Source organism: Zootoca vivipara, chromosome 3 (assembly GCF_963506605.1).
Source record: "Zootoca vivipara chromosome 3, rZooViv1.1, whole genome shotgun sequence".
Taxonomy (NCBI): Eukaryota; Metazoa; Chordata; class Lepidosauria; order Squamata; family Lacertidae; genus Zootoca; species Zootoca vivipara.
This window is the reverse complement of record NC_083278.1, coordinates 45,357,702-45,382,598: the sequence shown is the minus strand read 5'-3', so window position 1 is coordinate 45,382,598 and position 24,897 is coordinate 45,357,702. Positions and strand designations below refer to the sequence as shown.

Sequence of the window (24,897 nt, the reverse complement as noted above, 5' to 3'; positions counted from 1 at the left end):
TCTTCTAGTACAGCAATCTGGAAGTGTCTTAGTTGGAGGCATGACCAAAATACATGCAATGTATCTGTGTTGTAGTTTTGCATCTTCAGCATAGAATATTGATGTAGCTGGCATTAAATACCACTTGGAAAGGAGTGTAATTGGAGACTAATACTAACAGTTAGTTGAACTGTATGGGTGGTGTTAAGCTAGATTTTATTCAGAGTAGATCCACTGAAATTAATGGACCTACCACAGCTATGCTCATTAATTTCAATGGGTCTACTCTGAATTAAAGCTAGTTGAATACCACCCTGTGTTTCTATAACTATGAAAGGTTTCTTAAAATGTAAATTTAACTATTATACCGTGTGGCTATTTTAAAAGGCCATGAACTAAAGACCATACAACTTTCAGTATGCCACTCACATTATTTCCAGACAGCACAGCTTTTCGTAAGTTACTGTATTTTTTCGTGTATAAGACGCCCCCATGTATAAGATGACCCCTATTTTTTAACCCAAAAATAAGAAATTAAGTTGCTTAGTTTTTTGGGGGGGTGGGGGAGGTCACTTCCGTCAATTGCTCACCTGCCTGCCCGCCACTGGCGATCACTTGCCACAGCCACTGCCGATCGCACACCTCGCCACAGCCGCCAATTGGCCTTGCTGCAGCTACTAATCACCCAGCCAATCACCGCTGCCAATCTCCTGCTTGCTGCTGCCATTAAACACATGCCCCCCCCTCTGCATTCACTATCCGTGTATAAGCCAACATCTAATTTTTGCCTACAGTAATTTCTTTTAGTACAGAAAAATACGGTATATTAATAATATGTGGAGTGCATTATAAAGGTGTTTGTATAGCTTATTGCTCCCCTCCCCTTCCTTTTTTTTTAATTTTAAAATTTTAAAAACAAATCTTTATTTAATTCATTAAAATTCAATACAGAAGAAATAAATCACCTAAATAGATAATAAATTGTATACAACTAATTCATATACAGTACCATTAAAAAAAGAAAATTTAACTTCCAAATCACAACACATCGCTTAACTTTCCCATTCTCTTTGACTTGCGTTACTTTTTTCCAATTATAAGAGTGGAAGAGTATTTTAAGAAAAAGGATATAAAAACCGAACTGATGGTCTGTTTAAATTAGGCAGTCATGGGGGGAAATGGAGAAAAGAGGGGGAAATCAAGTATAAAGTGTATCAGAGTTGCTCCCCTCCCCTTCCTTATGCTTCTATATTTGCTTGCTTCTCCTGTGAATTCCTTAATGAAGAGACTGTCTTTTCCCTTTGTTTACTAGTAAGACTGTATAGTATATTGATAAGTATCTACTAATGTCCTATTGCTGGGGGGAAATGTTCTGAAAGATTCTTAGGTTAATCCTTTTTTGTGTTGCAGATGAGTGTCATCATAGGAACAATCAGGGAGTCCAATCTCAAACTGACCCTTGCTTTTGGAATAGGCATCCATCATGCTGGCCTGCATGAACGAGACAGAAAAACTGTTGAAGAGTTATTTGTGAATTGCAAAATCCAAGTACGCTTGTTCTGTAACATTATACTGAGATATTCTTACTCATTTCTTAAACTTCTGTTTACTTCACACAGAGTTCCTTTATATATTTTTAAATCTTATATCTTTTCTTTTTAGGTCCTTATTGCTACTAGCACATTAGCCTGGGGTGTCAATTTTCCAGCACATTTAGTGATTGTTAAAGGGACAGAATTTTATGATGGAAAAACAAGGCGTTATGTTGATTACCCAATTACAGGTATTGTCAGAAATCACAAATTTCTTAGAAAATATACATGTTATAATTAACTGCTGATATCCATGAACATGGAACTAGTTACAGGTAGGTAGCCATGTTGGTCTGCCGTAGTCGAAACCAAATAAAAAAATTCTTTCCAGTAGCACCTTAGAGACCAACTAAGTTTGTCATTGGTATGAGCTTTCATGTGCATTTCTCTTTCAGTGTATCTGAAGAAGTGTGCATGCACACAAAAGCTCATACCAATGACAAACTTACAGTAGTTCTCTAAGGTGCTACTGGATTTTTTTTTATTTTGCATGAACATGGAAGTTAAATATGGAAGTTGAAATAGAGTTGCCGTATCTTTTGTTCAGTTTCTTTAACCATACTACATCACATTCCTTACTACTACATGGTAAACTTTTAGCTGTGCTTTGAGAATACTGAATTGGAATAATTGAGCAGAATTTGATAGCAAAGAACAATATCTGAGAAGAGAGAACAAATCGGGAGGGTATGGTAAAACATATTTTTTTTAAGTCACTATTGAACAAACATACCATAAAGTGCTTACAAGCAAGTGATATATAGCTTATTAGATATCTTATATGGATGAATAATAATCTGATCTTAATTAACTTGCCTTAATTAATCATTTAATCTCAAAACATATGAGAGTAGCCAGGCATTTAGTTTCAGTTTCTTACCTGCAACATTGCAGGTTAGATGGGGAATACTTGTCTTTGTTTTGATTTCAGCATTACTTCATAAAAAAATAATAATATCAACATATAACTATTTAAATGGGAACAGAGAAGTATATTAGGAGAGGGCCAGTACCTTTACCCTAGGATACCACTGAAAAGAGTATAGGAAACTATGTGAACTGATATAGCTCAGGGGTAGAGTCCATGCTTTGCACACAGATCTGCTATCTCCACTTAAGAAGAATTTCAGATAGCAGAGCCGGGTCTTAAATATAAGGAAATTTCATATATTTGTATGCTAGACTTGTCAGTTTTGTATCAGCCATGTGGAACAAAGGCTATTTGGGGTGAGGCGTCTTGCTGAAGCATTTGGATGGGGTGTTTGGCAGCCTTGAAACAAGATTACCAAACCTCATTTTATTGAGACTTTGCAAAATCAGAGTTCAACTTTCAGATAGAGCTTGTAGCCAGATTTTGCAAAGAAACATTAGGAAAAAAATAGTTTCAGTGTAAATTTTCTGGTCCTTTTTCCAGTTTAAATATTTCATATATCTTTTAAGCAATATTTGTGCAGTTTATAAGGGTGGTGCTATATCTGAACATTTGCCTTAATATAAAAAAGTACTCTGCACTATGCTTAATGTTGTCATCAATTTACATTTGCAGATGTTCTTCAGATGATGGGACGTGCTGGGAGGCCTCAGTTTGATGATCAAGGAAAAGCAGTCATTCTGGTTCATGACATCAAGAAAGACTTCTACAAAAAATTTCTTTATGAACCTTTCCCAGTAGAATCAAGGTAAATAAATAAATAAATACCACAGTTAATATGGGGAAACGTGATTCACAAATGCACTGTATTTCACAGACCTACAAACTGAAAAATTATCATCTTCAGATAGTCCAAATTCCATTTCATGTGAAGGTTTCTCCTAGGTACTCAATTTATTTTTCCAAGTTGCACCCTATTGCCAAGATAATTCCTTTGTCAGGCTGCAATCCTAGCCCCGCTTACCTGGGAGTAAGCTTCATTGAATGCAATTGGACTTTGCTGAAAATCCCTTTGCTGAGTAGACTTTAGTTAGGATTTTTGGCACTAAGTCTTGATTACATGTATCTAAGGTGGATGGCAACATTGTATCTGTAGTAAAATCTTCCCTTTTTTCCTGCTCCTAGCTGCACACACAAATCCCAACACAGAAAGTTCTTGGGCTGTGGAGGTGGGGTAGCTAAAAAGGCAAATGGATAAGACAATAGATGAAACAGTGGCAACAAAAGCAACATTGTTCACAAACAGACATTATCATTTTAAAGTTTCTGGTGTCTCAGTGTCTGTTAGGAGATCCTCAGCCCTTTAGTCCAGTGATTTTTGGTAGCCCCTAGGCAGAGAGATGTCTCATCTATGAGCATAATGGCTGATAGCGGGTGTTAGAATAGCAGTATCCTTCTCAAATGCCATTTCCCCATTTTAGACAGGCTCTAAAGTCGTATCCATTTCAAGTTGCTTTCTCCTTAAAAGATACTGTGGTCCTGTTGCCCTAAAAGGCAGTCTATAAGTTGTTGTTGTTGTTTAGTCGTTTAGTCGTGTCCGACTCTTCGTGACCCCATGGACCATAGCACGCCAGGCACTCCTGTCTTGCACAGTCTATAAGTAACTTAATTTAAAAGAAAAAAAGTGCTTACTAGAATCAGTCCAGGTACTGCAGCCAGTTTTTACAGATTTTAACATCTGTAGCCAGATAAGATTAGTTATCTACCCACTCCAATTGAGTGTTTTGAGAACATAATACTATTCCACAATTAATCTAAGTGAAATGGTGCCATTTTAATTTTTGTTTATTTGTTTTAGTTTACTGGAAGTTCTGTCTGATCACTTAAATGCTGAAATTGCAGCTGGAACTATAACTTCAAAGCAAGATGCAATGGATTATATCACCTGGACTTACTTTTTCCGTCGCCTTATCATGAATCCAAGGTGAGCCGCTAAGAAATTGAGCACCAGTGAAGTTTAGTGTGCATAGTAGGGAACCTTGATTACCTTGGTTCATATCCCTTCTCGCTTATGGACATGCTGGCCATGTCACTATATTTTTATCTAAGTCCTTTCTTTGTAAAATAGAAACTTTGTAGACACCCTATAGATTGGTAATAATACTGTAAATCACTTTGACCGTTGTTTACTACAGAAATCACAACTAGACCAACAAAAAGATGGGTTCTTAAAAATAAAAAAGTACAGTTTGTGTATTTTCCTTTTTCTGTTTTTGTTTGGTTACATCCCAGCTTTGAAAAAAAGAGAAAGAGGGAGAGGACAATCCTTTCACCCTTGCTTGTCTTCATCCCTTCCACATACTTTCTTGCCTAGTCCAGCTGTTGAGATCCTCTCATGGAAGCAGACTTTGCTTTATGTATCACTTTCCGAATCAGAGACAGTAGGCCGAAATCAAAATTTACATCCAGATGTAAAAGCTGTCTATCCACACTGCTTTTTGTTCAGTGGAATGAGCACTCTGACACACATTTGATGTAGCGTAGATGACGGATAACCTCTGAGTCCACATTCCATTGCAGGCAGTCTACTGATTCTAAACTCAGAAATGCATCTGGAGGTGTATCTGATTCGCTCCCTTTCATTTTGAAGAATATTGGGGCAGGAGAGTGGGTCCGATTCAAAGAAAGTATGGAAGTTGCACATTCTCAGAGGCCTGGCCTTACCCGAACTCCCTGTTGTTCCACAAGTGTGTTGCAAGTCACTTAGTTGCAGACTAACTCCGTCCTGGCTGAGTGAGTGCTCAACGTTCCACAGGTTTCTCTGCTGTCTACATATACATGTAGGCATAAATGCATAGCCCTTGATCCTCACTGGTTGGGAAAGCAGGATTTGCTTGCATGCCATCTATAGGAACCCCCTCTGGACACCTCTTGGGATTCATCTGCTATAACAGTGGAGTCAAGGTCCTGGTGGAAACAAATGATTTTATCTTCAAAATGAAGCTTAGGGTTTAGTCATGTTGAATTTATTTCAGTACAGGTGTTGTATCTTGATCACCATTGCTGTGGATTTTATTCAAATGGTACTGTTTTTAATTTATTTTTAAAACTGTATTTTTAAATTTTTGTAATCTGCCCTTGGGGCATCTTGGTGAAGGGCAGGTAAGAAATATAATAACAATGATGGTGGTATTTTTTTTGGTTGTAGGGGGCTAAGTAATTCCTATATGCATGATATATAAAGTGCTTTTTATTTTGTTACTGTAGTTATAAATAATGGTATATAAGTGCCCAGTTTTGCATGTTGCCAAGTGAGAATATATAAATAGCTGGTTGATTCCTCCCTCCCTACTTAGGACAGAGCTTTTTCTTCTTCTAATCATGCTAACTGGCAACCAAGCCCACACACATTGGTTCAAATCCAAGTGCTCTTGTTAGCTTGGTTTGTTACTTAAGCTGCTCAAATTATAGCTCTCAGCCAGGATCCAAAGAACTACTGAGTTTCATACAAGCTGCTTTCCCTAGACCAGTAGAAATTTGTCTTTGAACAAATGACCTTTCCATGCCATTCCACAAACTGCTTCAGAAACTTCCGTCAGTTTCAAAGGCTGTATGGCCAGGCTGCTGTTACAGAAAAACAAGCTCCCTTCAGCTTTTGGAACTACTTCTGTGGCTCATTTGATCTTGGCCATCTTGCATTAATCTTAAATAATTATCATAAAATTAATTATACTTCTTAAGGACTGAATCATTCTATTTTCTTTATATAAAAAAAACCCACACAACTTGGATTTTAATATTCCAGTTCTGTTAAAAACCAGTGCATCTCTTCTAGCCAAAATAGCTTGATGATTGGCCTAGAGAGTTTAAGACTACACCAGAATACCAGAAAGTTATGTTAACCACAGTCTTGAAATACAGATGGCTAAAAGAGCACCACCAGAATACTGTCCATCTGTGGAACAAATGTTTTTGAAGCCACTCCTTATCTGTGAATATTTTAATTATATTTATTTCCTAAAATTTATATATACCGCTTGATGGAGGGGGTGTAGAAAGCTTAAAGTGTTTTACAAAATATTATAGTGATGATATTTTTTTAAAAGGACAACTCTATTACATTTATTTAGTCTGAATTTATAACCCACTGCCCCTCCCCAAAAGATGTCCAAGAGGGCTCACAATAATAAATTGCATGAAAACAACACACTAACATATTGCAGACTGCCACTAAAACCTGTAGTGTAAAAACATAAAACTATCAGCCAAAAACATGAATCAATAAATACAAGTCTTTACATGTTTCTTGAATGCAAATAAGGACAGGATTGCCTTATTTCCTTGGGGAGTATTTTCCATAGCTAGGAACAATCCTAAACAAAATCTCCTGGGAGTTTACTCATGAGTAGTAGACAGATTTAGGATTGCACTAAACTCCATTTTTGGACAATCAGAGCAATCCCCATGGCCCTATGTACTAATATTTCTGGTATGGATTTAAATGTTAACATGTTTTATTTTGATATGTTGTTGTGAAGTGTGTTCTTCACAGGGAATCAGTGAAAATATGTATCTGAAAACATTTATCAAAATTTTTAATTCACTTGTCCTGATACAGAGAAATTTAGTCACACCTGTTTAAATCTGTGCAGTTTAAATGAGCTTAGCCACTACTCCCCTCACTTAAATCCCCTTGATTTCAACAAAACAGAGACACAAATAACTTTTCCAGATTTCGGCTCCTGTAGATAATGCTTAAAGTTAAAGGGACCACCGACCATTAGGTCCAGTCGTGGATGCCTCTGGGGTTGTGGCGCTCATCTCACTTTACTGGCCGAGGGAGGCGGCATACAGCTTCCAGATCATGTGGCCAGCATGACTAAGCTGCTTCTGGCAAACCAGAGCAGTGCATGGAAACATATTTATGTAAAGCATATTTAGGTTCAACTGAGATAGATTTAAGCATACCAATCGCATTGAGAATCAAGGTCTTGAAGTCCCTTAGTTTTCGGCTAGATCATGCCTTCATTAAATCATTTAATGAAACATGTGGTTTCATTAAATTTTGTATAACATTTTTAATTAGAATATTTAAAAAGGGTAAAGGGACCCCTGACCGTTAGGTCCAGTCGCAGACGACTCTGGGGTTGCAGCGCTCATCTCACTTTACTGGCCGAGGGAGCCAGCATACAGCTTCTGGCAAACCAGAGCAGCGCATGGAAACGCCGTTTACCTTCCCGCCGGAGCGGTACCTATTTATCTACTTGCACTTTGACGTGCTTTCGAACTACTAGGTTACTAGGTTGGCAGGAGCTGGGACCAAACAACAGGAGCTCACCCCGTCGCAGGGATTCGAACTGCCGACCTTCTGATCGGCAAGCCCTAGGCTCTGTGGTTTAGACCACAGCGCCACCTGTGTCCCCTAGATAATGCTTAGGATATCTTAAAAATGAGCTACTATCTTTCAGTTCCACCTGAGTGCTTCTTAAACACATACAACAGGAAAATTAACTGCTGACAGATACTGAAGTAATTTTGTCACGATGCAATAGACGTATTTTTTTATTTAAAAAAAGGATTCAAAACTCTGTGGTCTTATTTGTTAGTTCATCTGTTCTGTCTGTGAAAATGCTTTTTTTAATGCTATTGCAAAAAAAAAAAACCCTGATGCTAGTGTTGCTAGTTGGCAGCTGGCCTTGTTCAAAGGAATGTTGAATGACTCCTTGCTTGAATAGAGATTATAAATAGACCACAAATTAGTTGGGCAGTGTTGATGAAGGAACCAAATGTCTCACAGTGTGTTGTAGCTGTTGCTAATGTTATGAAGGGGGTAGGTTCCCCCCCCCCAATTTTATTCAGACCGTAGCATTTCAAAATGTTTTTGGTTCAACCAAAACCTACTTTGTCTGTTCTTAAGAAAAGCAGGCTGTAAGGTAATATATTACATGTTCTATTAACAAAAATATTATTAGCTACTCCTTCTTCCATCTTTATATTCAACCTATATGGCTGAAAATAAAAAACATATTTATTTTATGGAGTTTCCATTCTGCCTTTCTCTTTGAATGGCCCCCAGGCTGCTTTCAATAGCAACCACTATTATTACTACAACAGCCACACACAGTAAAATACAATACTAAAATAATAAACTACTGGAAATTTACCAGTATATAAACAGATAAGAAGTAAAGAACAGTAGATTAAGGGCCATGGAATTATCTCAAATGCCAGTAAAGTAATAGGAGAAGATATGAATTTATAAATCAAATGGGCATTTGATTTGATGCACAAGTTATCTTATAATGAAGTGAAAGGCTTGCCATTTATATATAATTCTAGGGCTGCAATTTCCCTGTTGAGCATCATGGGTTGTATCTAACTTAATTATACTCTGAATAGACCCACTGGAGTTAATGGGTCCAGTCATTTCCATTAATTTCAGTGGGACTATTGTGAGTATGACTAATGTTAGATATGACTCAGTGAGACCTACCTGTGGGTAAAGATGAATATGAAGGCTGTGTTAAGTACTGTTAGGTCCTACTCTCCTCTAGAGGTCCAGGTCTATGTTTGAAATGAAATCAAATGCTCACCTTGAAGCACTGCTGGCAGGTTGCAATGGCTAATTGTAAATGTAGTCTGAAGGTGCAGTCCATAACCTCTAGAAGTACATAGCAATCTTACACTGAATCTAATGGTTCTAATACATCTCACCCATTTACTACCAGCTGTGTAGTTATTCTGTTTAATTATTTAAATCTAGTGATCATTCACTATTTTGTGCTCCTCCCAGCTATCAACTGTGTCTACTTTACATAAGCTTTCCCAGGTTGGCATTTGTCTCCCATCTTTTTCTTTCATATGTGGCTATATCTGGTCCTTCGTCCTTCTAGTTTTCCTTCAGTCAGACATTGAACTAGTTTTTCTTTTCTTGGGATGTTCCCAGTCATTCTATCTTCTACCTGATGAGACATATAATGCACCTCACCTCATAGTGAATTACATAAAATTGTAGAATTGGAAGGGACCCTGATACGGCTGAAGGATCTTCATAATGATCAGTCTGCAAGATGTGCACCTTAGAAATTACATTAAATACATTAAACTCACAAAATAGTAATTTTTAGTAACAGATTCCCCATCTGAGTTCTTCACAATTAAAGTAGAAAAAATATTTTAAAAAGTAGGGGGGAATCACAATTGGTGAAGAAAAAATATTCTGAGATGATAAAACAAGATGGCTCTATTAATATTTCAGATTGTCAGTGCCAGAGATACAGTATTTTTAAGTGTTGGTGGCCATTTTAATAATGAATTTGGTTCACTTTGATTGCCATTCCGAAATGATAATGATGGTCATTCAATGTATATTACTCAATGACATAAGCCTTATTTCTCTTGCAAATGAGGTTGCTCTCAAGGGAGTATCTTGGTTTCCTTCCCATTGAACCGCCTTACAACTCGTGGATTAGATCCAGAAAATATGTTGATTGGATCATCTCTCCAGTGTTCCATCCATCAGGGATAGGCTTAGAATAATAGATTTCATCTAAGCCTCATATCCGTGGTCTGGGTTTAGTAAATTTCACGTTTAGAAAAATCATCTCAGTTGCAGCATGTCTCAGTGAATACAATAGAACACCTTTTGAGAAGATAACTATTTGTCTACCCTGTGCTTTAAATTAAATTTCCTTCTTAAAATGGCAAATCTCAACAAATTATTGTGAGCTGAGCTCTTGTGGTTTTCCCCAAGAAATACTTGGATTACAAGCAAGAGTTTTTCTTAAAGTGTTTTTCAGTTGTCCCGGGGACTCGCTTTCATTATCTGTGTCATTACTACTACCGTATAATCTGAACATAAAAAACATGGTGTTTGTAACAAATGACTTCACAGGCCTGACAGTTATAGCACTACCATTTCAAGGCTGATGAAAAATTTCCCAGGCAGATCTTGGATCAGGTTTACATAAAACTCAAACAGGAAGCAATTGCCACCACAATCCACATTAAACCGAAAATGGTCAGTGTAACTTCATCTGCATTTTATGTCCTTGCATGTTTCCCTTTTTCTCAGCTGGTGAAATGCCACACTGGCTTAGATTAGAAAAACAAGTTCATGTTTCCCGTTGAGTTCATTCTATATATATTATCAGGTTTAGCAGTAGGAGTTTTTGTTTGTTTGTTTGTTTATATATTGTTTAAAAGGAAATTGGAAAAGTTTCTTCCTTCATTGTTTTGATTGTTTAAATGTTATGTACTTTGTAAATTTTTACGGTACCTAGGGGTTTGTTATTGCTTTTTTCCCAATGGGCTACTAATGGAAGTTAGCCTGTCTACCCCATGTGCTAGATGCTGTTAGTATAAAACTGCCTTTGACTTTCACACCTCTCAGGGGACGAGTAATTGTTGTGTTCAAACAGCCTGTAATTGTGATCCCGCTGGCTTTCTCAGTACGCTTCTGGCTATTAGAATCATTAAACAACTCAGCACCTGTTAACAGCATTGTAAATATTCAACCTTGCTTGTGTGCAGGTTGAGCAGAATATAGGAGAAGGCTTACAGAGCCCAGCCTCATAAATTAGAGCTGCTGACAAGTCAATTATTGTGAAACTGGGTTTCACTGTGAAATAAATGAAATGGTGCGCTGACAAAAAGGTGGGTTGTCTGTTTGCAGCAGAGGGGAAATAATGACTGGATGATTCAATGCAGTGACCATGAAACTGCACTGTTTTTATTCTTTATCTGTAATTAAATAGTTAGATAATACAGTCACTCAGAAACGGGGGGCTGATATATAGTGTATTTTGAACGTATGAGCATTCAAACACCTCTGATTTTCTGTGGTATGCTTTTTAAAGTATTGGATTAATAAAATCTTAACTGAGAAGTACATAATCTCTCTGGTTGGATTCCTATTCTGTCTAACAGAAAGAAGCATTTCACTTGAGATCTCATGAAAATGACTTTGAAATCCTACCTATACAGCTCAGTCTTGCGCCTGTTTACTCAACACTTAGGCTGACTGGGTTCTGTGGGGCTTACTCTCTCTTGTGTTAAGGATTGGAACCTACGATTCCTAGAAGTATGACTATTTTGGATTTCCTTTAGTTGAGTTTTTCTTTTTAAAAAAGGAAGGTATATTAAGAGCTATGGGTTTTTTTATTTTAAAAAGTGCCATAGTTTTTGTATTTTTCGTGATATTTTTTTTCACGGATTGAAGTGCTTTTTTTAAAAAAAAATGGTTTGTATTATACAATGCCTTCAACTATTTCACCAACTGCATTCTTGCTAAATTAGCCATTGTTTAGTGCCATATTGTAGCTGTGAAAGGTGTCTAGTGTTGGGACTAGAAAAACAACCAAACTCTATGAAAACAAAATTAAAGGCTTGGCAAAATTCGCTCCTTAAACAAAAGAAAGATTTTCAGCTTTTCCTTATATTGGTAGGATCACGACAAATCATTTTCATACACCATTAAATTATCTATAATTCCAGTTTTAGGCTGCAGTCCTGTAACCTCTACCTGGATGTAGCCCCACTAAACTTTCCAGAATTTATTCTGAGTGGGAATGAATAGGCTTGTCCATAAATGTAGCTTTATTTGAATATACAGGTTTAAAAACAGTGCTGCAATTAAGATAAATCATTTTTCAGCAGTAGTTACTAACAGTTACCTTTAAAGCACAAAGGTATATCAAAACAACAGATCCTTGAAACATACATTCTGGGGGGAAATAGAAATCTGGATTCAAATAGCAGCAAAACTAGTATTGTGCACCCACTCAAACTTTAGACTTGTATTCCCTAAAGTTCAGCTCTTCCTGCCACATGAGAAGCCTATTTTGAAATGTGGAGAGTTTAAAAAGCAGTTTGTGATATGACCTGGGGCCTGCTGTTGAAAGGGGAGGAAATTAAAAACCTATTAGGTATGTTTAATCATTTGGGTGCATCTGATGTAGTTCTTTTGATCCTGGCTTGTGCGAGTCAGCTACTTTTAGGCTACAATTTTATACCCAATTGAGAGTAAGTCCTAGTGAACTCTGCAAACTTAAATCTGAGTACGTATTGTAAAGCATATTTAGGTTCAACTGAGAGAGATTTAAACATACCAATCCCATTGAGAATTAAAGTCTTGTAGTCTCTTAGTTTTTGGCTAGATCATGGCTTCATTAAATCAGAATGTAGGCTACTGAACATGTGGTTTCATTAAATTTTACATAACATTTTTAATTAGAATATTTAAAAAGGGTAAAGGGACCCCTGACCGTTAGGTCCAGTCGTAGACAACTCTGGGGTTGCGGCGCTCATCTCGCTTTACTGGCTGAGGGAGCCGGCATACAGCTTCTGGGTCAAGTGACCAGCATGACTACGCCGCTTCTGGCAAACCAGAGCAGCGCACACGGAAACACTGTTTACCTTCCCGCTGGAGCGGTGCTTATTTATCTACTTGCACTTTGACGTGCTTTCGAACTGCTAGGTTGGCAGGAGCTGGGACCGAGCAACGGGAGCTCACCCCGTCGCGGGGATTCAAACTGCTGACCTTCTGATCAGCAAGCCCTAGGCTCTATGGTTTAGACCACAGCGCCACCCGCCACTCCCTTATAAGCTTGTGATTGGTGGTCACTGGTTTTATCTTTGTATATTTTCTACACTGGTTTTATCTTTGTATATTTTATGTGGCCATGATAAGTAGCCATTCACATGAAATGCAGTTAAGACAACACCCATCTCTAATGCACATTAAGTAAAACAGCCTTGCTTTTTCTACTCAAAAACATATTTCATAATCTATCGCAATGTAGTGCTCCACTTCCAGGTTTTTTGTGTATGCATGAGTGTCAAACAGTGCATTTCATTAAATAAATAAAAGCCTTCTAGTGATTAATCTGAGCAATAAGCTTCCTCTTTTCTCACCCATTGTCTCACTTGTTCCTCCTTTATTACTGGGAGGATTTTGTTTATGTTTACAATGTGTACTAACTTAGCACCATTGGACCTCTCAGCTGCCATTCTGGGATCATGAAATTGCAGGACTATGGCTAAAGTAGTTGAAGTCTGTTTTATCCAAAGTTCTGTAATTTCATATTCTCAGCATCATACTGATTGAAAGCCCATCTCTGGACTCTCAGCAAGCCACTGTTTTTAGCACATTACATCAGTTTTGTTGGGAGTTATATGGACAAGCAAGAATAGTGATCCAAATTGCATCTTATTTAAGCAAGTTAATGAATTGTCAGTCAAAGAACACTTAGATTTTGTGTTCATATGCATGAAAAAGAGAAAGATAATGTGCAAGAATTAAGAGCAGAAACTGAAACATGAAATAAGACTATAACGGTGCTGAGGCACATTACTGTTTTATATTACTTGATTTTTAAAATTAAAGCTTTAAGCTAATCCATTTTCATATTCCACTTCTATTTCTTTATTTGCAAACCACACATTGCTACAGAAGTGATTTGTTAAAGTGACTTATTCACGCATTTTTTCACATTTTCCATCCTACATAGCAAAGTCTCTAGGAAATATACACGTTGTATTCAGCTAGCTAATAATGCAATCATGTAAACTAGCTTCTTATGTGATCTGCTCAAGAATAATAAAAAGCACATGAATTTTGCTCTTATTGCTAGGAAACTGGCCTATTTTATGCAGCAGTCCATAATAAAATATTTGTTTTAGATCTGTTTTTGTTACATGTTTATCTCAATGACTACATTCCTGATTTGTATAACAGTATTACATCAAGAACAACAAGAAAAGAAATCAGAATAATTAGGAATAGTACAAAATTATAACACAGTTTTGTTGGTACATGTACAAAATAATTCAGTGTGTTGTGTAATCTTCAAAGCACTACTGGGGAGACGATGAGTGGAATTGGGTATCTTCCAGCAGCCAGAAAATAACCATACATATTTGTAATGTTTGGTAGGTCAAACCTGACAATGAAACCTTCATTTTTTTAAAATTTATGGGATTCCAGGTTCATATGGGGCTGGAAATGACTCTTCTTGTCATCTTAACTGGCCACATCCCTGCAATCATTTTAAAATCACAATCAGGCATATGTAACATTGGATATGGTCATTGATTGCCACCTATAATACATGACCACTCTTACTTTAGTCATGTTCTTTGCTAGTGTTACAAGAACCTTAATTTGTGTCAGCAATATTTTCAAAGCATCTAACTCTATTACATTTTCACTTACGCAGTTACTATAACTTAGATGCCGTCAGCCATGACAACATGAACAAGTTCCTTTCAAACCTTGTGGAGAAATCACTCGTTGATCTGGAATACTCCTACTGCATTAAATTGGGGGAGGTAAGGCTAATTTATACTTCATAAAAAGTCTGAAAAGAAGAACTGGGCAGCCGTAATATTTATTAGGGATTATCTTTCATCCTGATGTTTGTTGAATTATGAAATACATGTAGGCTGCTGTGCGACCTCCCGTTGCAGCTACTGAGGTTTTGCAGTTCCTTTGGCATTTGAACCAGTAACATGTATTTGTGGCTCGCTATTGTGAAGTTTTTAAAACATAACACCTCCATTAGAATACTGCATAAAATGTGCTTGCCTCCAGGAAGGCACTAAGCACCTTGAATCATACAGTATTTATCTAAAATGTATATATTTCCCTATGTGTAACAGGACGACCACAGCATTGAACCTCTGACTCATGGCCGCATTGCGTCATATTATTATTTGAAGCACCCAACCGTCAGGATGTTCAAGGATCGTTTGAAACCCGAATCTAGTGTTGAAGATCTGCTCTCAGTTCTGACAGTAAGTTGCTATTCTGTTTGATTAATTATTGGGTTAAATAATTCTTAATCCAAATGAAGTAATTTTTAGCTCATCCAGCACTATAATGAAATAGGACATACAGATGTGAAGACCACTCCCCCAGGATATTGACATACCTATTGCAATCATAGGTGGTGTAGCAAAAACTATGAAGACGGTACATTTGCTGATACAGCTTCATTTTTCTCCTAGTCCTTCCATTTCTTTGTAAACTAGATGACATTCTAGAGCACTGGTCACCACCTGTATGTTCTGGTTAAATCATCTGTTTTGTTTGTGTCCAACAATGTCACTCCACTGGTGAAAGGACTCCATCAGGGGAAGACAAATGAGACCATTTTTGGCAAATTCCCTTCTTCTTCTCCCCCCCCCCACCCCCTGCAGAAGCACTCTCCCCTAAATATTTTCTGGAAGGTGAAGGACCCTTCGGATTAGGTTGCTGTAGGGAAAAGGGGGGAAATGGCAGTAAGATGTCTGCCTGCCTTTTCCATTTGTGGAGCAACACAATTGACTGAAACCCTTTACATTTGCCTTGCAGCAGACAAGAAAATAATACAGATTCTAGATAAATTGGAATAAAAGGTCTTGATCCATTTCAATTTGGGAATCTTTAAAGTAAGGTACAGTGATAGTACAGGAATGTACAGATGTTGAAAGTAAAGTATTGTTTTCTTGGAGTAATTATCTTGATAACCCTTTTGTTCAAAGAAATATTTCACACTGCTGAGTATTGTTAGACGTCATGTTATAATGATGGAAATTTCTTTCATGGTTTTAATTTTAAACTATGTCCATGCCAGCTTAATGTATTGTCTGGCAGCCAAAGGCAGCTGTTATTAAAGATGGAGCACATGTTATACAGTAGTATAATTTTCTTTTAAAAAAAAAAACCCCAAACCTTGAAACCTATTGGCCAAGATCCAGAGAGCTACTTTGGGCACACCCTCAGTGGAATTTGTGACTCATCCCTTTGAACAGCAGAACCCCATTCCATATAACTAACCACTTTTGAAAGGCCCTTCAGTTTCAAAAGAAGTTTTGCATGTGTCAGGGATGGCAATGGGGGAGACATAAAGTTTTAGAAATCAAAATCCAAAACTCCTTTGGGTGTGCTCAACTGCTAGCTGTGTGATTCTGTGGATTTGGTCCATTAATGAGACAATCACTGTAATTTCAGCTCTCTTTTCCCCCATTGTAACTTGTAGGCCTCTTTTTTTTTTGCTATCTGAAGTCCACTTGATCTTTAATTGTAGTTCATCTAGATTGTATGATTTGACTTTTGACAAGTTGGTGTGGAAGTTTCTGTCTTGGAAAAGGGCTGAACTAAAATTCATTTTAGTCCCTTGCCCAGTGTGCATGTGTGTGTTCTCCTATGTGTTGGGAGATTCTGAAATGGTGCAGGGCAGTCTAGTATTATGGGTGATATTCAGCTGATTCTCATCATCTGAAGCCTGCACAAGGACTTCACTTGCACAGTGGCGTTTTCCCACCTCTTTGCACCACCCTGCATGCTTACTCCAAGATTGGCTCAGAATCGGGTGAGAAAAGTGCACAGAGTGGGAGGAGAGGAAGGATTGTTCATCTGGCAAGCAAAAATGCTAGCTCTGATGGAACAATCACTTTAGCACTGTGTTGAATTTCTTGCCTGGTATGTGGATGATGCTATATAAATAATCTGTGACCATCTATATTAAACTGCAATGATATGGTAACATCCTTTCCCCAAGTTATATAAGCAACCCAAGGCTGTGGACTGCCTGCAGCATTCAGAGATCTTAAGGGCAGCCCACACAGATGCTCAAGTCATTCTCTGGTGGCTATGCAAGTGTGGATCCTGCTTTGCAAGCAGGGGGAGAATGGAGATTTTCAAGCTTGGATCCCCCATGAGACTCATGACTGGAATGTAGAAATTAAGGTGTATAAGCTGTTCAAGAGGAATAGACCAAACAGAAAAGGAGGAGGAGGAAGGATGTGTACATTTGTGAAGAGATCCATGACCTGGAGCAAGGAAGGCAGATAGAAAGTAAATGGATGAAAACTGAGAAGACGGAAACAGCAGTGACTTTACTGTGAGGCACCTGCTATAGACCTCCAAGCCAGACTGAAGACTTGGATGATGCCTTCCTAGACGAGATTACAAGACATTCAAAAATTCAATTGGGACTCGACAGATATCAGGGACATTCTGCCAAGAATGTAAGGTCCAACAAATTCCTCCGTTGCCTTGCTGACAATTTCATTTCCTAGAAGGTGGAAGAAGCAACAAGAGGATCATCTCTCTTGGACCCCAACAGGGAGGAACTGATCCATGGAAGTACTGGGAAACTTGAGAGGACATAATCATGTCATCCTGGGTTTCATGATACAGAGGCAAGGGAAAGACATGCACTCTGGACTTTAAGAAGGTCGGTTTCGGAAAGTTTAAGGAACTACTGGAGAGATCCCATAGTCAGAGATACCCAAAGAGAAGGGATTCCAAGATGCATGGGAATCTCTTGGGGTCCCTTCCAACTCTACGGTTCTATGATTTGATGAAATAATGGCTGACTACTAAGTTCAGTCCAAACTTGTGGACCAAACCTTAGTGAAATATATTGGTAAAAGCCATAAAAAATGGAATAGCCTGTAACTAACCTGGTTTAAAGTCTGCCCAACAATCAACAAGGATTCATTTTCCTCAAACATAGATTGCCACAATTATTACCGGTATAAATGAATTAAAAGCTGTTATACATGAAGAAATGATGTTTTCCTTCTCGTTGAAGAAGTTCAATTTCTCGTTGAAGAAGTTCCTTCTCGTTGAAGAAATTCAAGATTGTTCAGTAAGTTGTTCTGATTTAGGTTTTTGTGCACTGGGCAAGAATTTTCAGGGTTGTAATGAAATACCTTTTTCATTTTGCTGCATCCTGAAATCCCTCATCTAGTGGGTACACACAGTGGTTGTATTCAAACACTGGCTTTTTTGGAGAAGTTGTATCATGTTTGCCATACTTCATCACTCAAAATTGCCCCTCACACTTACTATTCTTGTGAATTGTCCATTTACCATTCCAAAATGAGTAAGACTAAATCCCACATTTAAGTTGAATATTCAATTAGTATAAATGTTAACCTAAAAGGTATAATTGCGTTGAGTGAAGTATCATTCTACAACAACAATACATTTATATTGCTTAGATGCCAAAATCGCTTCTAAGTGGTTTGTGGTAATAATTTCAACTTAAAGGTCTTTTATAATTATTTTTATATGATGGTTTTCATAATTGTTAGGTAAACTATTATCCTAGCTTTTCTGGAAGTTGAGTAAAGTCTTTTTGTGCTAATGGTTTATCTTTCAGCCTAAAGTTTAGTTTTTTTAACATTTTTATGTTGGTTTTCATAATTATTAGATAAGCTACTCTCCCAGCTTTTTTTTAACCAAAGATACAAATTGGAAGTTTTTATTGCAATTGTTTGCTGTGTTGAAGGCATTAGGCACTTTAACAGAATTATCACCAAGCTGTGTTTTTTTCTCTCTCTAAACACTATGCATTAATGAGCTTTATAATTAAGGGAGTCACTTCACACCTCTATTGTTAACCAGTGGCATTGCATCTGTCTTGCTCCATTGATGCCCTTCTCACTTAGTTATTGGAGCATTTAGCAGTTTTGGCAACAGGGAATTACATGGCACGGGGCAAGTACTCTAATTAGATGCAAGTGAAAGTCCTTGGGGAGATGGATATTTAAAAAGTAATTTGAAGAATCTCTTAATGATGCTGGCAGTGAAAAATGTGGGCCACAGTGAAAAAAGGCATGTCAACATTGCAAAACATGAACATGGGTGCAATAACAGTTGTGTAGTTCACAATCTATTTGTAAGGTTTTTATGTATCTTGAATATGTTTGTGTGATTCTTTTCTAAAATGCTTTAACTTTCAGATAGAGTGAATGGTCTTTCTATTTTGTAGCCTTTCAAAACTGAAAACAACTTGTAAAGGGTTATCTATATCCTATTAGCAACACACACATCACAGATGCTGATAGCCCTGCATGCTGAGGGCTCACTTGGGCAAGGAGAAATATATCTACCCATGTTAGATAAATCTAGCTTACCCACATGGAGTGGGTGGGGAGCTGAGCCTCTCTCTTCTCCCATCCCCTTCCTTAATGATAGTAATTTAAGGCAAAGGGAGATAAGAGAGGCTGGGGAGAAATTAGAGGCATTTATCTTTGTGTTTCCCCTGGGAATTGGTGGTGTCACTTCTACATGCACACACCCAGTCTCCCAAGCTAAGCTGCATATTTCTTAATACCTCCCTGGTATTGTCTATTATTTTAACTGTATTTAGCAGTATCTTAAGCAAAGAAGGGCACTGGCTTCATAGAACTGGCCAGGCACACTGATCCTGGAACTTTCAGCAAGCTATAAGTTGTTGATTACTTGGACTCTGTTATCTATTTACAGTAGCAGTATCTCATAGCCCCAGTAGAACTTAAAGCCCATACAGTGAGAGCTGTTCCTCCACATATTTGAGGCCCAAGCCTTTCAGAGATTTTAATGTTAGCATCAAAAGCTTGAATTGGGCCTGGTGGCATATTGGCAGCTAATGCAGTTCATGCAGAATTGGTGTTTTATCGTTCCAGTTAGATACACCACTCACAACTCAGGTGGTCACGTTCTACACTAGCTGCATCTCTGGATTGTCTTCAGATGCTTATTACAGTAATATAATCATGAGGTTACTTGGGCATTTATCCATTTTCACCTGCAAAAACAGTGCTATGACACCCTCTGGCATACCAGTAAGACCTAGGCATAGGCACCCCATTCCACTGAACCCATCTAAGCTCCAGAGATGGATTGGATCAAGGAATACCCCCAACTAAAAAACTTTATGGTCTCTATATAGGATAGGCTGTTTCCCCAATTTCCAGACATAGTAACCATCTCCCAATAGTACCTAGATATTATTGAAGATTCGCCTTCAGTATATTGGCCCTCTTCCAGCCCATTCTTGCTTTCAGAAAATGGTCCAAGCACTTGTACTGCCTCACCTGATTCTGGTGGTTTGGGGAGATGAAGATGGGCATCAACCACATCCCTATATGCATTACTATGTGTCAACTGAAACTAAAGGCACCATCTTCCAAAGTCTATTGAGGGGGCCCAATGCAACATCCTAGCGTTGATCTGTGCCAGGCTCCGCTTTTGACCTCAACAATGTGGGCCTCAAAAACAAAGACTGAGGGGGCCCAAAGAGCCTCAGCCCCCTGGAGCCAGCACCTATGACTGAAACTGTATCAGGCATACCTACTCTATGCCATTGCAGCCATATAACTCACAGAGAGTATGGTGCTTCTTCTATTGACTTAAATGTATAACTAATATTGAAATAGTCTGGAACTTTGAATTCTACTTAAATCTAAGTACTATAGCTTTTACTGATTTGTAGCTCAGGTTTTGAAATGCGTTTACAATAGTGCTCACACATAAATACATTTGTTTTGGTTTTCTATAATCTGAGTAAATGGGGCAGTTTTCCAAGCTAAAGTCATCTTTCCAGAATACGGTGGCATTGTGTATTTTTCAGTGCATGCATTCCATAGTTCCGTGACCTTAATTCTGAGTGTCTCCCCAGACACAAGTAATTCCATCATTGCTTTTTTCTCCCTTTTAGTTCTAAAGCTAACTTTAAACTAAAAACACCTGGTGTTCTCTGCCTTCCCAGCAAAGCACAATCAGTAGGTAAATCAAGATGACAATGCCCACCACTCATTGCTGACTGAATGTGGCATATCGTATTTTTCATGCAGCACAGAATTTAGGGGCGGTGGGAGGGATAGAGAGTGGAACCAAGTTCAAAAGCACAAAACCCTGACATTTAGGAAACAAAGAATATACATCACCCTTCTATGCTTATTTTTAATTCAGGGTAAACAAATGTTTTATCGTTCTTTTGCCATGGTCTAATTTCACTTCTCTTTAAACTAGCTGATTTAAAAACAAAGGTAAAAGAATATTGAGATAAAGTAAGATATAAGAGTTTTATGGTGAAAAGTATGACCCATCTGTTTCTCAGTTTCTTATAATGGAGGTCTAGAGGTGATATTAATGCCTGTTGGTAGAATTCATCATAGTGCTAAGTAGGGTGTATATGCACAGAATGAGATTCACTTGTGCAATGAAACTTCCCCTCTTCTCCCCCATGTATCCTCTAAACCCACTGAGCAGATTTAGGGGGGTGCTGGGGACATGGAGGAAGATGAGAGATGGAAAGTTCCATTGCAGGAGAAGAGCTTGTTCTATGCACACAACAATTTAGTTGAATCTCATTCCAGATCTCACCACCACCACCATGTCTACCATTAAATATAAAGGTAAAGGGACCCCTGACTATTAGTTGCTTTACTGGCCAAGGGAGCCGGCGTACAGCTTCCGGGTCATGTGGCCAGCATGACTAAGCTGCTTCTGGCGAACCAGAGCAGTGCATGGAAACACCGTTTACCTTCCCGCTGGAGCGGTACCTATTTATCTACTTGCACTTTGACATGCTTTCGAACTGCTAGGTTGGCAGGAGCTGGGACCGAGCAACGGGAGCTCACCCCGTTGTGGGGATTCAGACCGCCGACCTTCTGAGCGGCAAGCCCTAGGCTCTGTGGTTTAACCCACAGCGCCACCTGCATCCCATTATGTCTAGCATTACTGGTAACTTAATTAAATGTAACCTTTAGTACAGTATGTTTTCTAAAACTAAAATGCATTGTTAATAGAAATAGGCTATAACGTGATTGCTTTTATAGTAGAATGTTATTCTGGCCTTACTGTTACTTACAAAGCAAGTCTAAAATTCTAAAAGAGCTTGCTGGATTTGTCACTTCACCCATCTTGTGACACATGTTGGTGAAGCATGTTGGGGTTTTTTAAAAAAGTAGTATGGTCCATTTCCCATGTAAATGTACAAGACTGCCTTGTGCCTCAGACGTGTTTATTTGTAAGTTACTCCCATTGATTTTTGTGAGAATTTGATCCCAAGAAGTTTGCCTGGCATTACCCCTTCCACAAATAAGATGAAATTTGATTAATTTTAAATGTCCTCTACTTAATTCCGTCTGTGTTGCTTTCACTATATTTCATAGTTTAAATGAACTGCCCAATTCACGACTTGGAGGTTTTCGGCATATGTATGATAAAAGGTAAAGGTAAAGGGACCCCTGACCATTAGGTCCAGTCATGACCAACTCTGGGGTTGCGGCACTCATCTCGCGTTATTGGCCGAGGGAACCGACGTACAGCTTCCAGGTCATGTGGCCAGCATGACAAAGCCGCTTCTAGTGAACCAGAGCAGCACACAGAAATGCCGTTTACCTTCCCGCCGGAGTGGTATCTATTTGTCTACTTGCACTTTGACGTGCTTTCGAACTGCTAGGTTGGCAGGAGCTGGGACCGAGCAATGGGAGCTCACCCCGTCGCGGGGATTCGAACCGCCGACCTTCTGATTGGCAAGCCCTATTTGTATGATAGATAAGGTTATATAAATCAGCACCCGCTTGAGACATTTTTGTTTTGGCAGATGTGTCCAGACATGTAGAAGTTACATGTGTTTTATTAGTCTTTTGAATGCTTTTGTGTACTTGCTTTTAACTGTTTCTTACTGAGAATTCTAATGTTTTATTTTATATTTTTGTAAACTGCTTAGAGATTTTCTTGCACTCGAGCAGTGTATACATTTTGTTAAATAAATAAATGTAGAGTACCCCAGAGCAATCGTGTTAGAAATGGTATGATTCTATAGAAAATAGATTAAGCACTTTAGGTCTTCATTAAAAGATTCTTTTAATATTTATCTAACTGGTTCTAAAAGATGTTAGTCGTGAACACTGTGTGAGGTATAAGAATGTATGCTTGCCTTCTCTCGCTTTACACAGAGCAGATGGATGCTTGACTGCCTGCTAATCCACAGCTGGAATGGTTTCAGCATTTTCCACGTTGCTGGGTTAGAGTGGCTTTTCTAGTGGACTGAGAGGGCAGCAAGAGAGGGATATCATTATTCATCAGTATCCCAGTGGGATCGCTGCCAGCAGAGATTAATTTTTTCTCTTATGCTTGTAAAACAAGCTCAGGTGGAGTCTCTAATCCTCAGGGCACGGGTGGCAGATCAAGGAAGATGCTACAAAGCTAGTTAATTTTCAGATTCTAGGAGAAACAGAAGCTCTGCTAGATGTATAAATACATGATTGCAAATTTAAGTAGCTCAAATCCAAATGGGATCTTCCCAGACATCTGGTACTGAAAATCTCTTGTTGTTTTTTTCTTTGTTGTTTTTAATAGAAGTTCTTGCAAGTTTGAATCACAGCAAAAGTAGCTCTCTTCAGTTATCTTCCTCTATTATTCTTGGCAGATCTTGTCTTAATAGTTAGATTTTTTTTCTTTTTACAAGTGGCAAATAGAAATGTAAGCTGAGTAGAAATTTTAAGCTTACAGGTCTTATCAAATGTCGGTATTGCCAGCCCTTTTACAAAACCGCCAAGTTCCAGGTTATCCCCCTCCCTCACCCCCAAAAGCTGCACGTAACCCCATTATTTTAGAGGATATGGCTCAGTGGGAACATACTGTACTCCTAGTAGCTCAAAACACCTAAACCAAGTTAATGAAATAGAGATTTATCCTTTATTTACAGTGAATTATTTTTTTTCCTTAAAAGCTTAACATTGCTTTGGATGAAAGCCACCTGCTAATATTGCCTGGTAGCTTGTTTTATGCTCACCAAAACAATGGGCCAAGTTACTGGCTGATTTTAAACTGGTTTAGTTTTGTGAAATTTGGTAGTAAAAATCAGTTTTTGCTATCCCCGGTTTATCTAATAACCCTGACTAGCATGCAGGACTCATATGGAGAGGGAGGTATCAGCTTGATCAGGAAGACAAGTCATTGGAGTGGTAAGCGCACACAGGCCCCAACACCAAGCCTGAATGAACTGGATCCTAACTGCCCAGAGTCCCCTGGACCCCCTGGAGACAGCACTCCTGAGCAAGGTTCCCCTAAGGAAAACCAGGGGCCTCAGACTCCCAGACCCAGCAGTGCTCAGAATGGGAACTGACTGAATGAATGTCCAAATTCAGTTCCTCAGTTCAGGTTTGAGCAGCCGGAAAACGAGGTGAGGATGTAGGAACTGTGGCAAACAGGAGCCAAGGCAAAGTTGATAAAAGCTGTGTGTTCAGTAGCCCGAGAGACTTGTTGGGGGCTGTTGTGCTAGCAAAGATCAGGCAGCAACTGAGAGATGTTGTGCTAGTACCTGTTTACACAGGCATTCCCTGAGTCCAGGATTCCAACAAACCTATTTTTCACTTCTAGTTTCAGGATTTTGTCTTTAAAAATAAGTTTTTTTAAAAAAAACCCTACCAACAGGCAATAGAAACTGTAATACAGGGCTAGGGGAACCTGGCATTACCTAGATTTTGTTGGACTTCAATTCTCATCAGCCACAGCCTGCTTGGTCAATAATAATGAGAATAATAATGAGAATTGCAGTGCAACAACTTCTGGAAAACCAAGGCTCCCATAACTGCTGTTAAAATATCCTTAACAATGAAGAAAATTGTCCATGTTTAGGTTTTGTTTTTACTGGTCCTCAGTAAATAAAATAATAATGATGCTGG

General features: G+C 38.4%; 1 protein-coding gene across 2 annotated transcripts in view; it reads left to right on the top strand.

Annotated features, from left to right (window-relative positions):
• ASCC3 (activating signal cointegrator 1 complex subunit 3) overlaps positions 1-24,897 on the top strand; it is a 203,584-nt gene that overhangs the window by 142,354 nt on the left and 36,333 nt on the right. For both annotated transcript variants that reach the window (XM_035109325.2, XM_035109326.2), the window contains exons 31-36: positions 1,390-1,527; positions 1,642-1,762; positions 3,118-3,250; positions 4,301-4,426; positions 14,661-14,772; positions 15,103-15,237. In XM_035109325.2, coding sequence (XP_034965216.2) covers positions 1,390-1,527; positions 1,642-1,762; positions 3,118-3,250; positions 4,301-4,426; positions 14,661-14,772; positions 15,103-15,237 — 765 coding nt within the window. The remainder of the gene's footprint in view (positions 1-1,389; positions 1,528-1,641; positions 1,763-3,117; positions 3,251-4,300; positions 4,427-14,660; positions 14,773-15,102; positions 15,238-24,897) is intronic.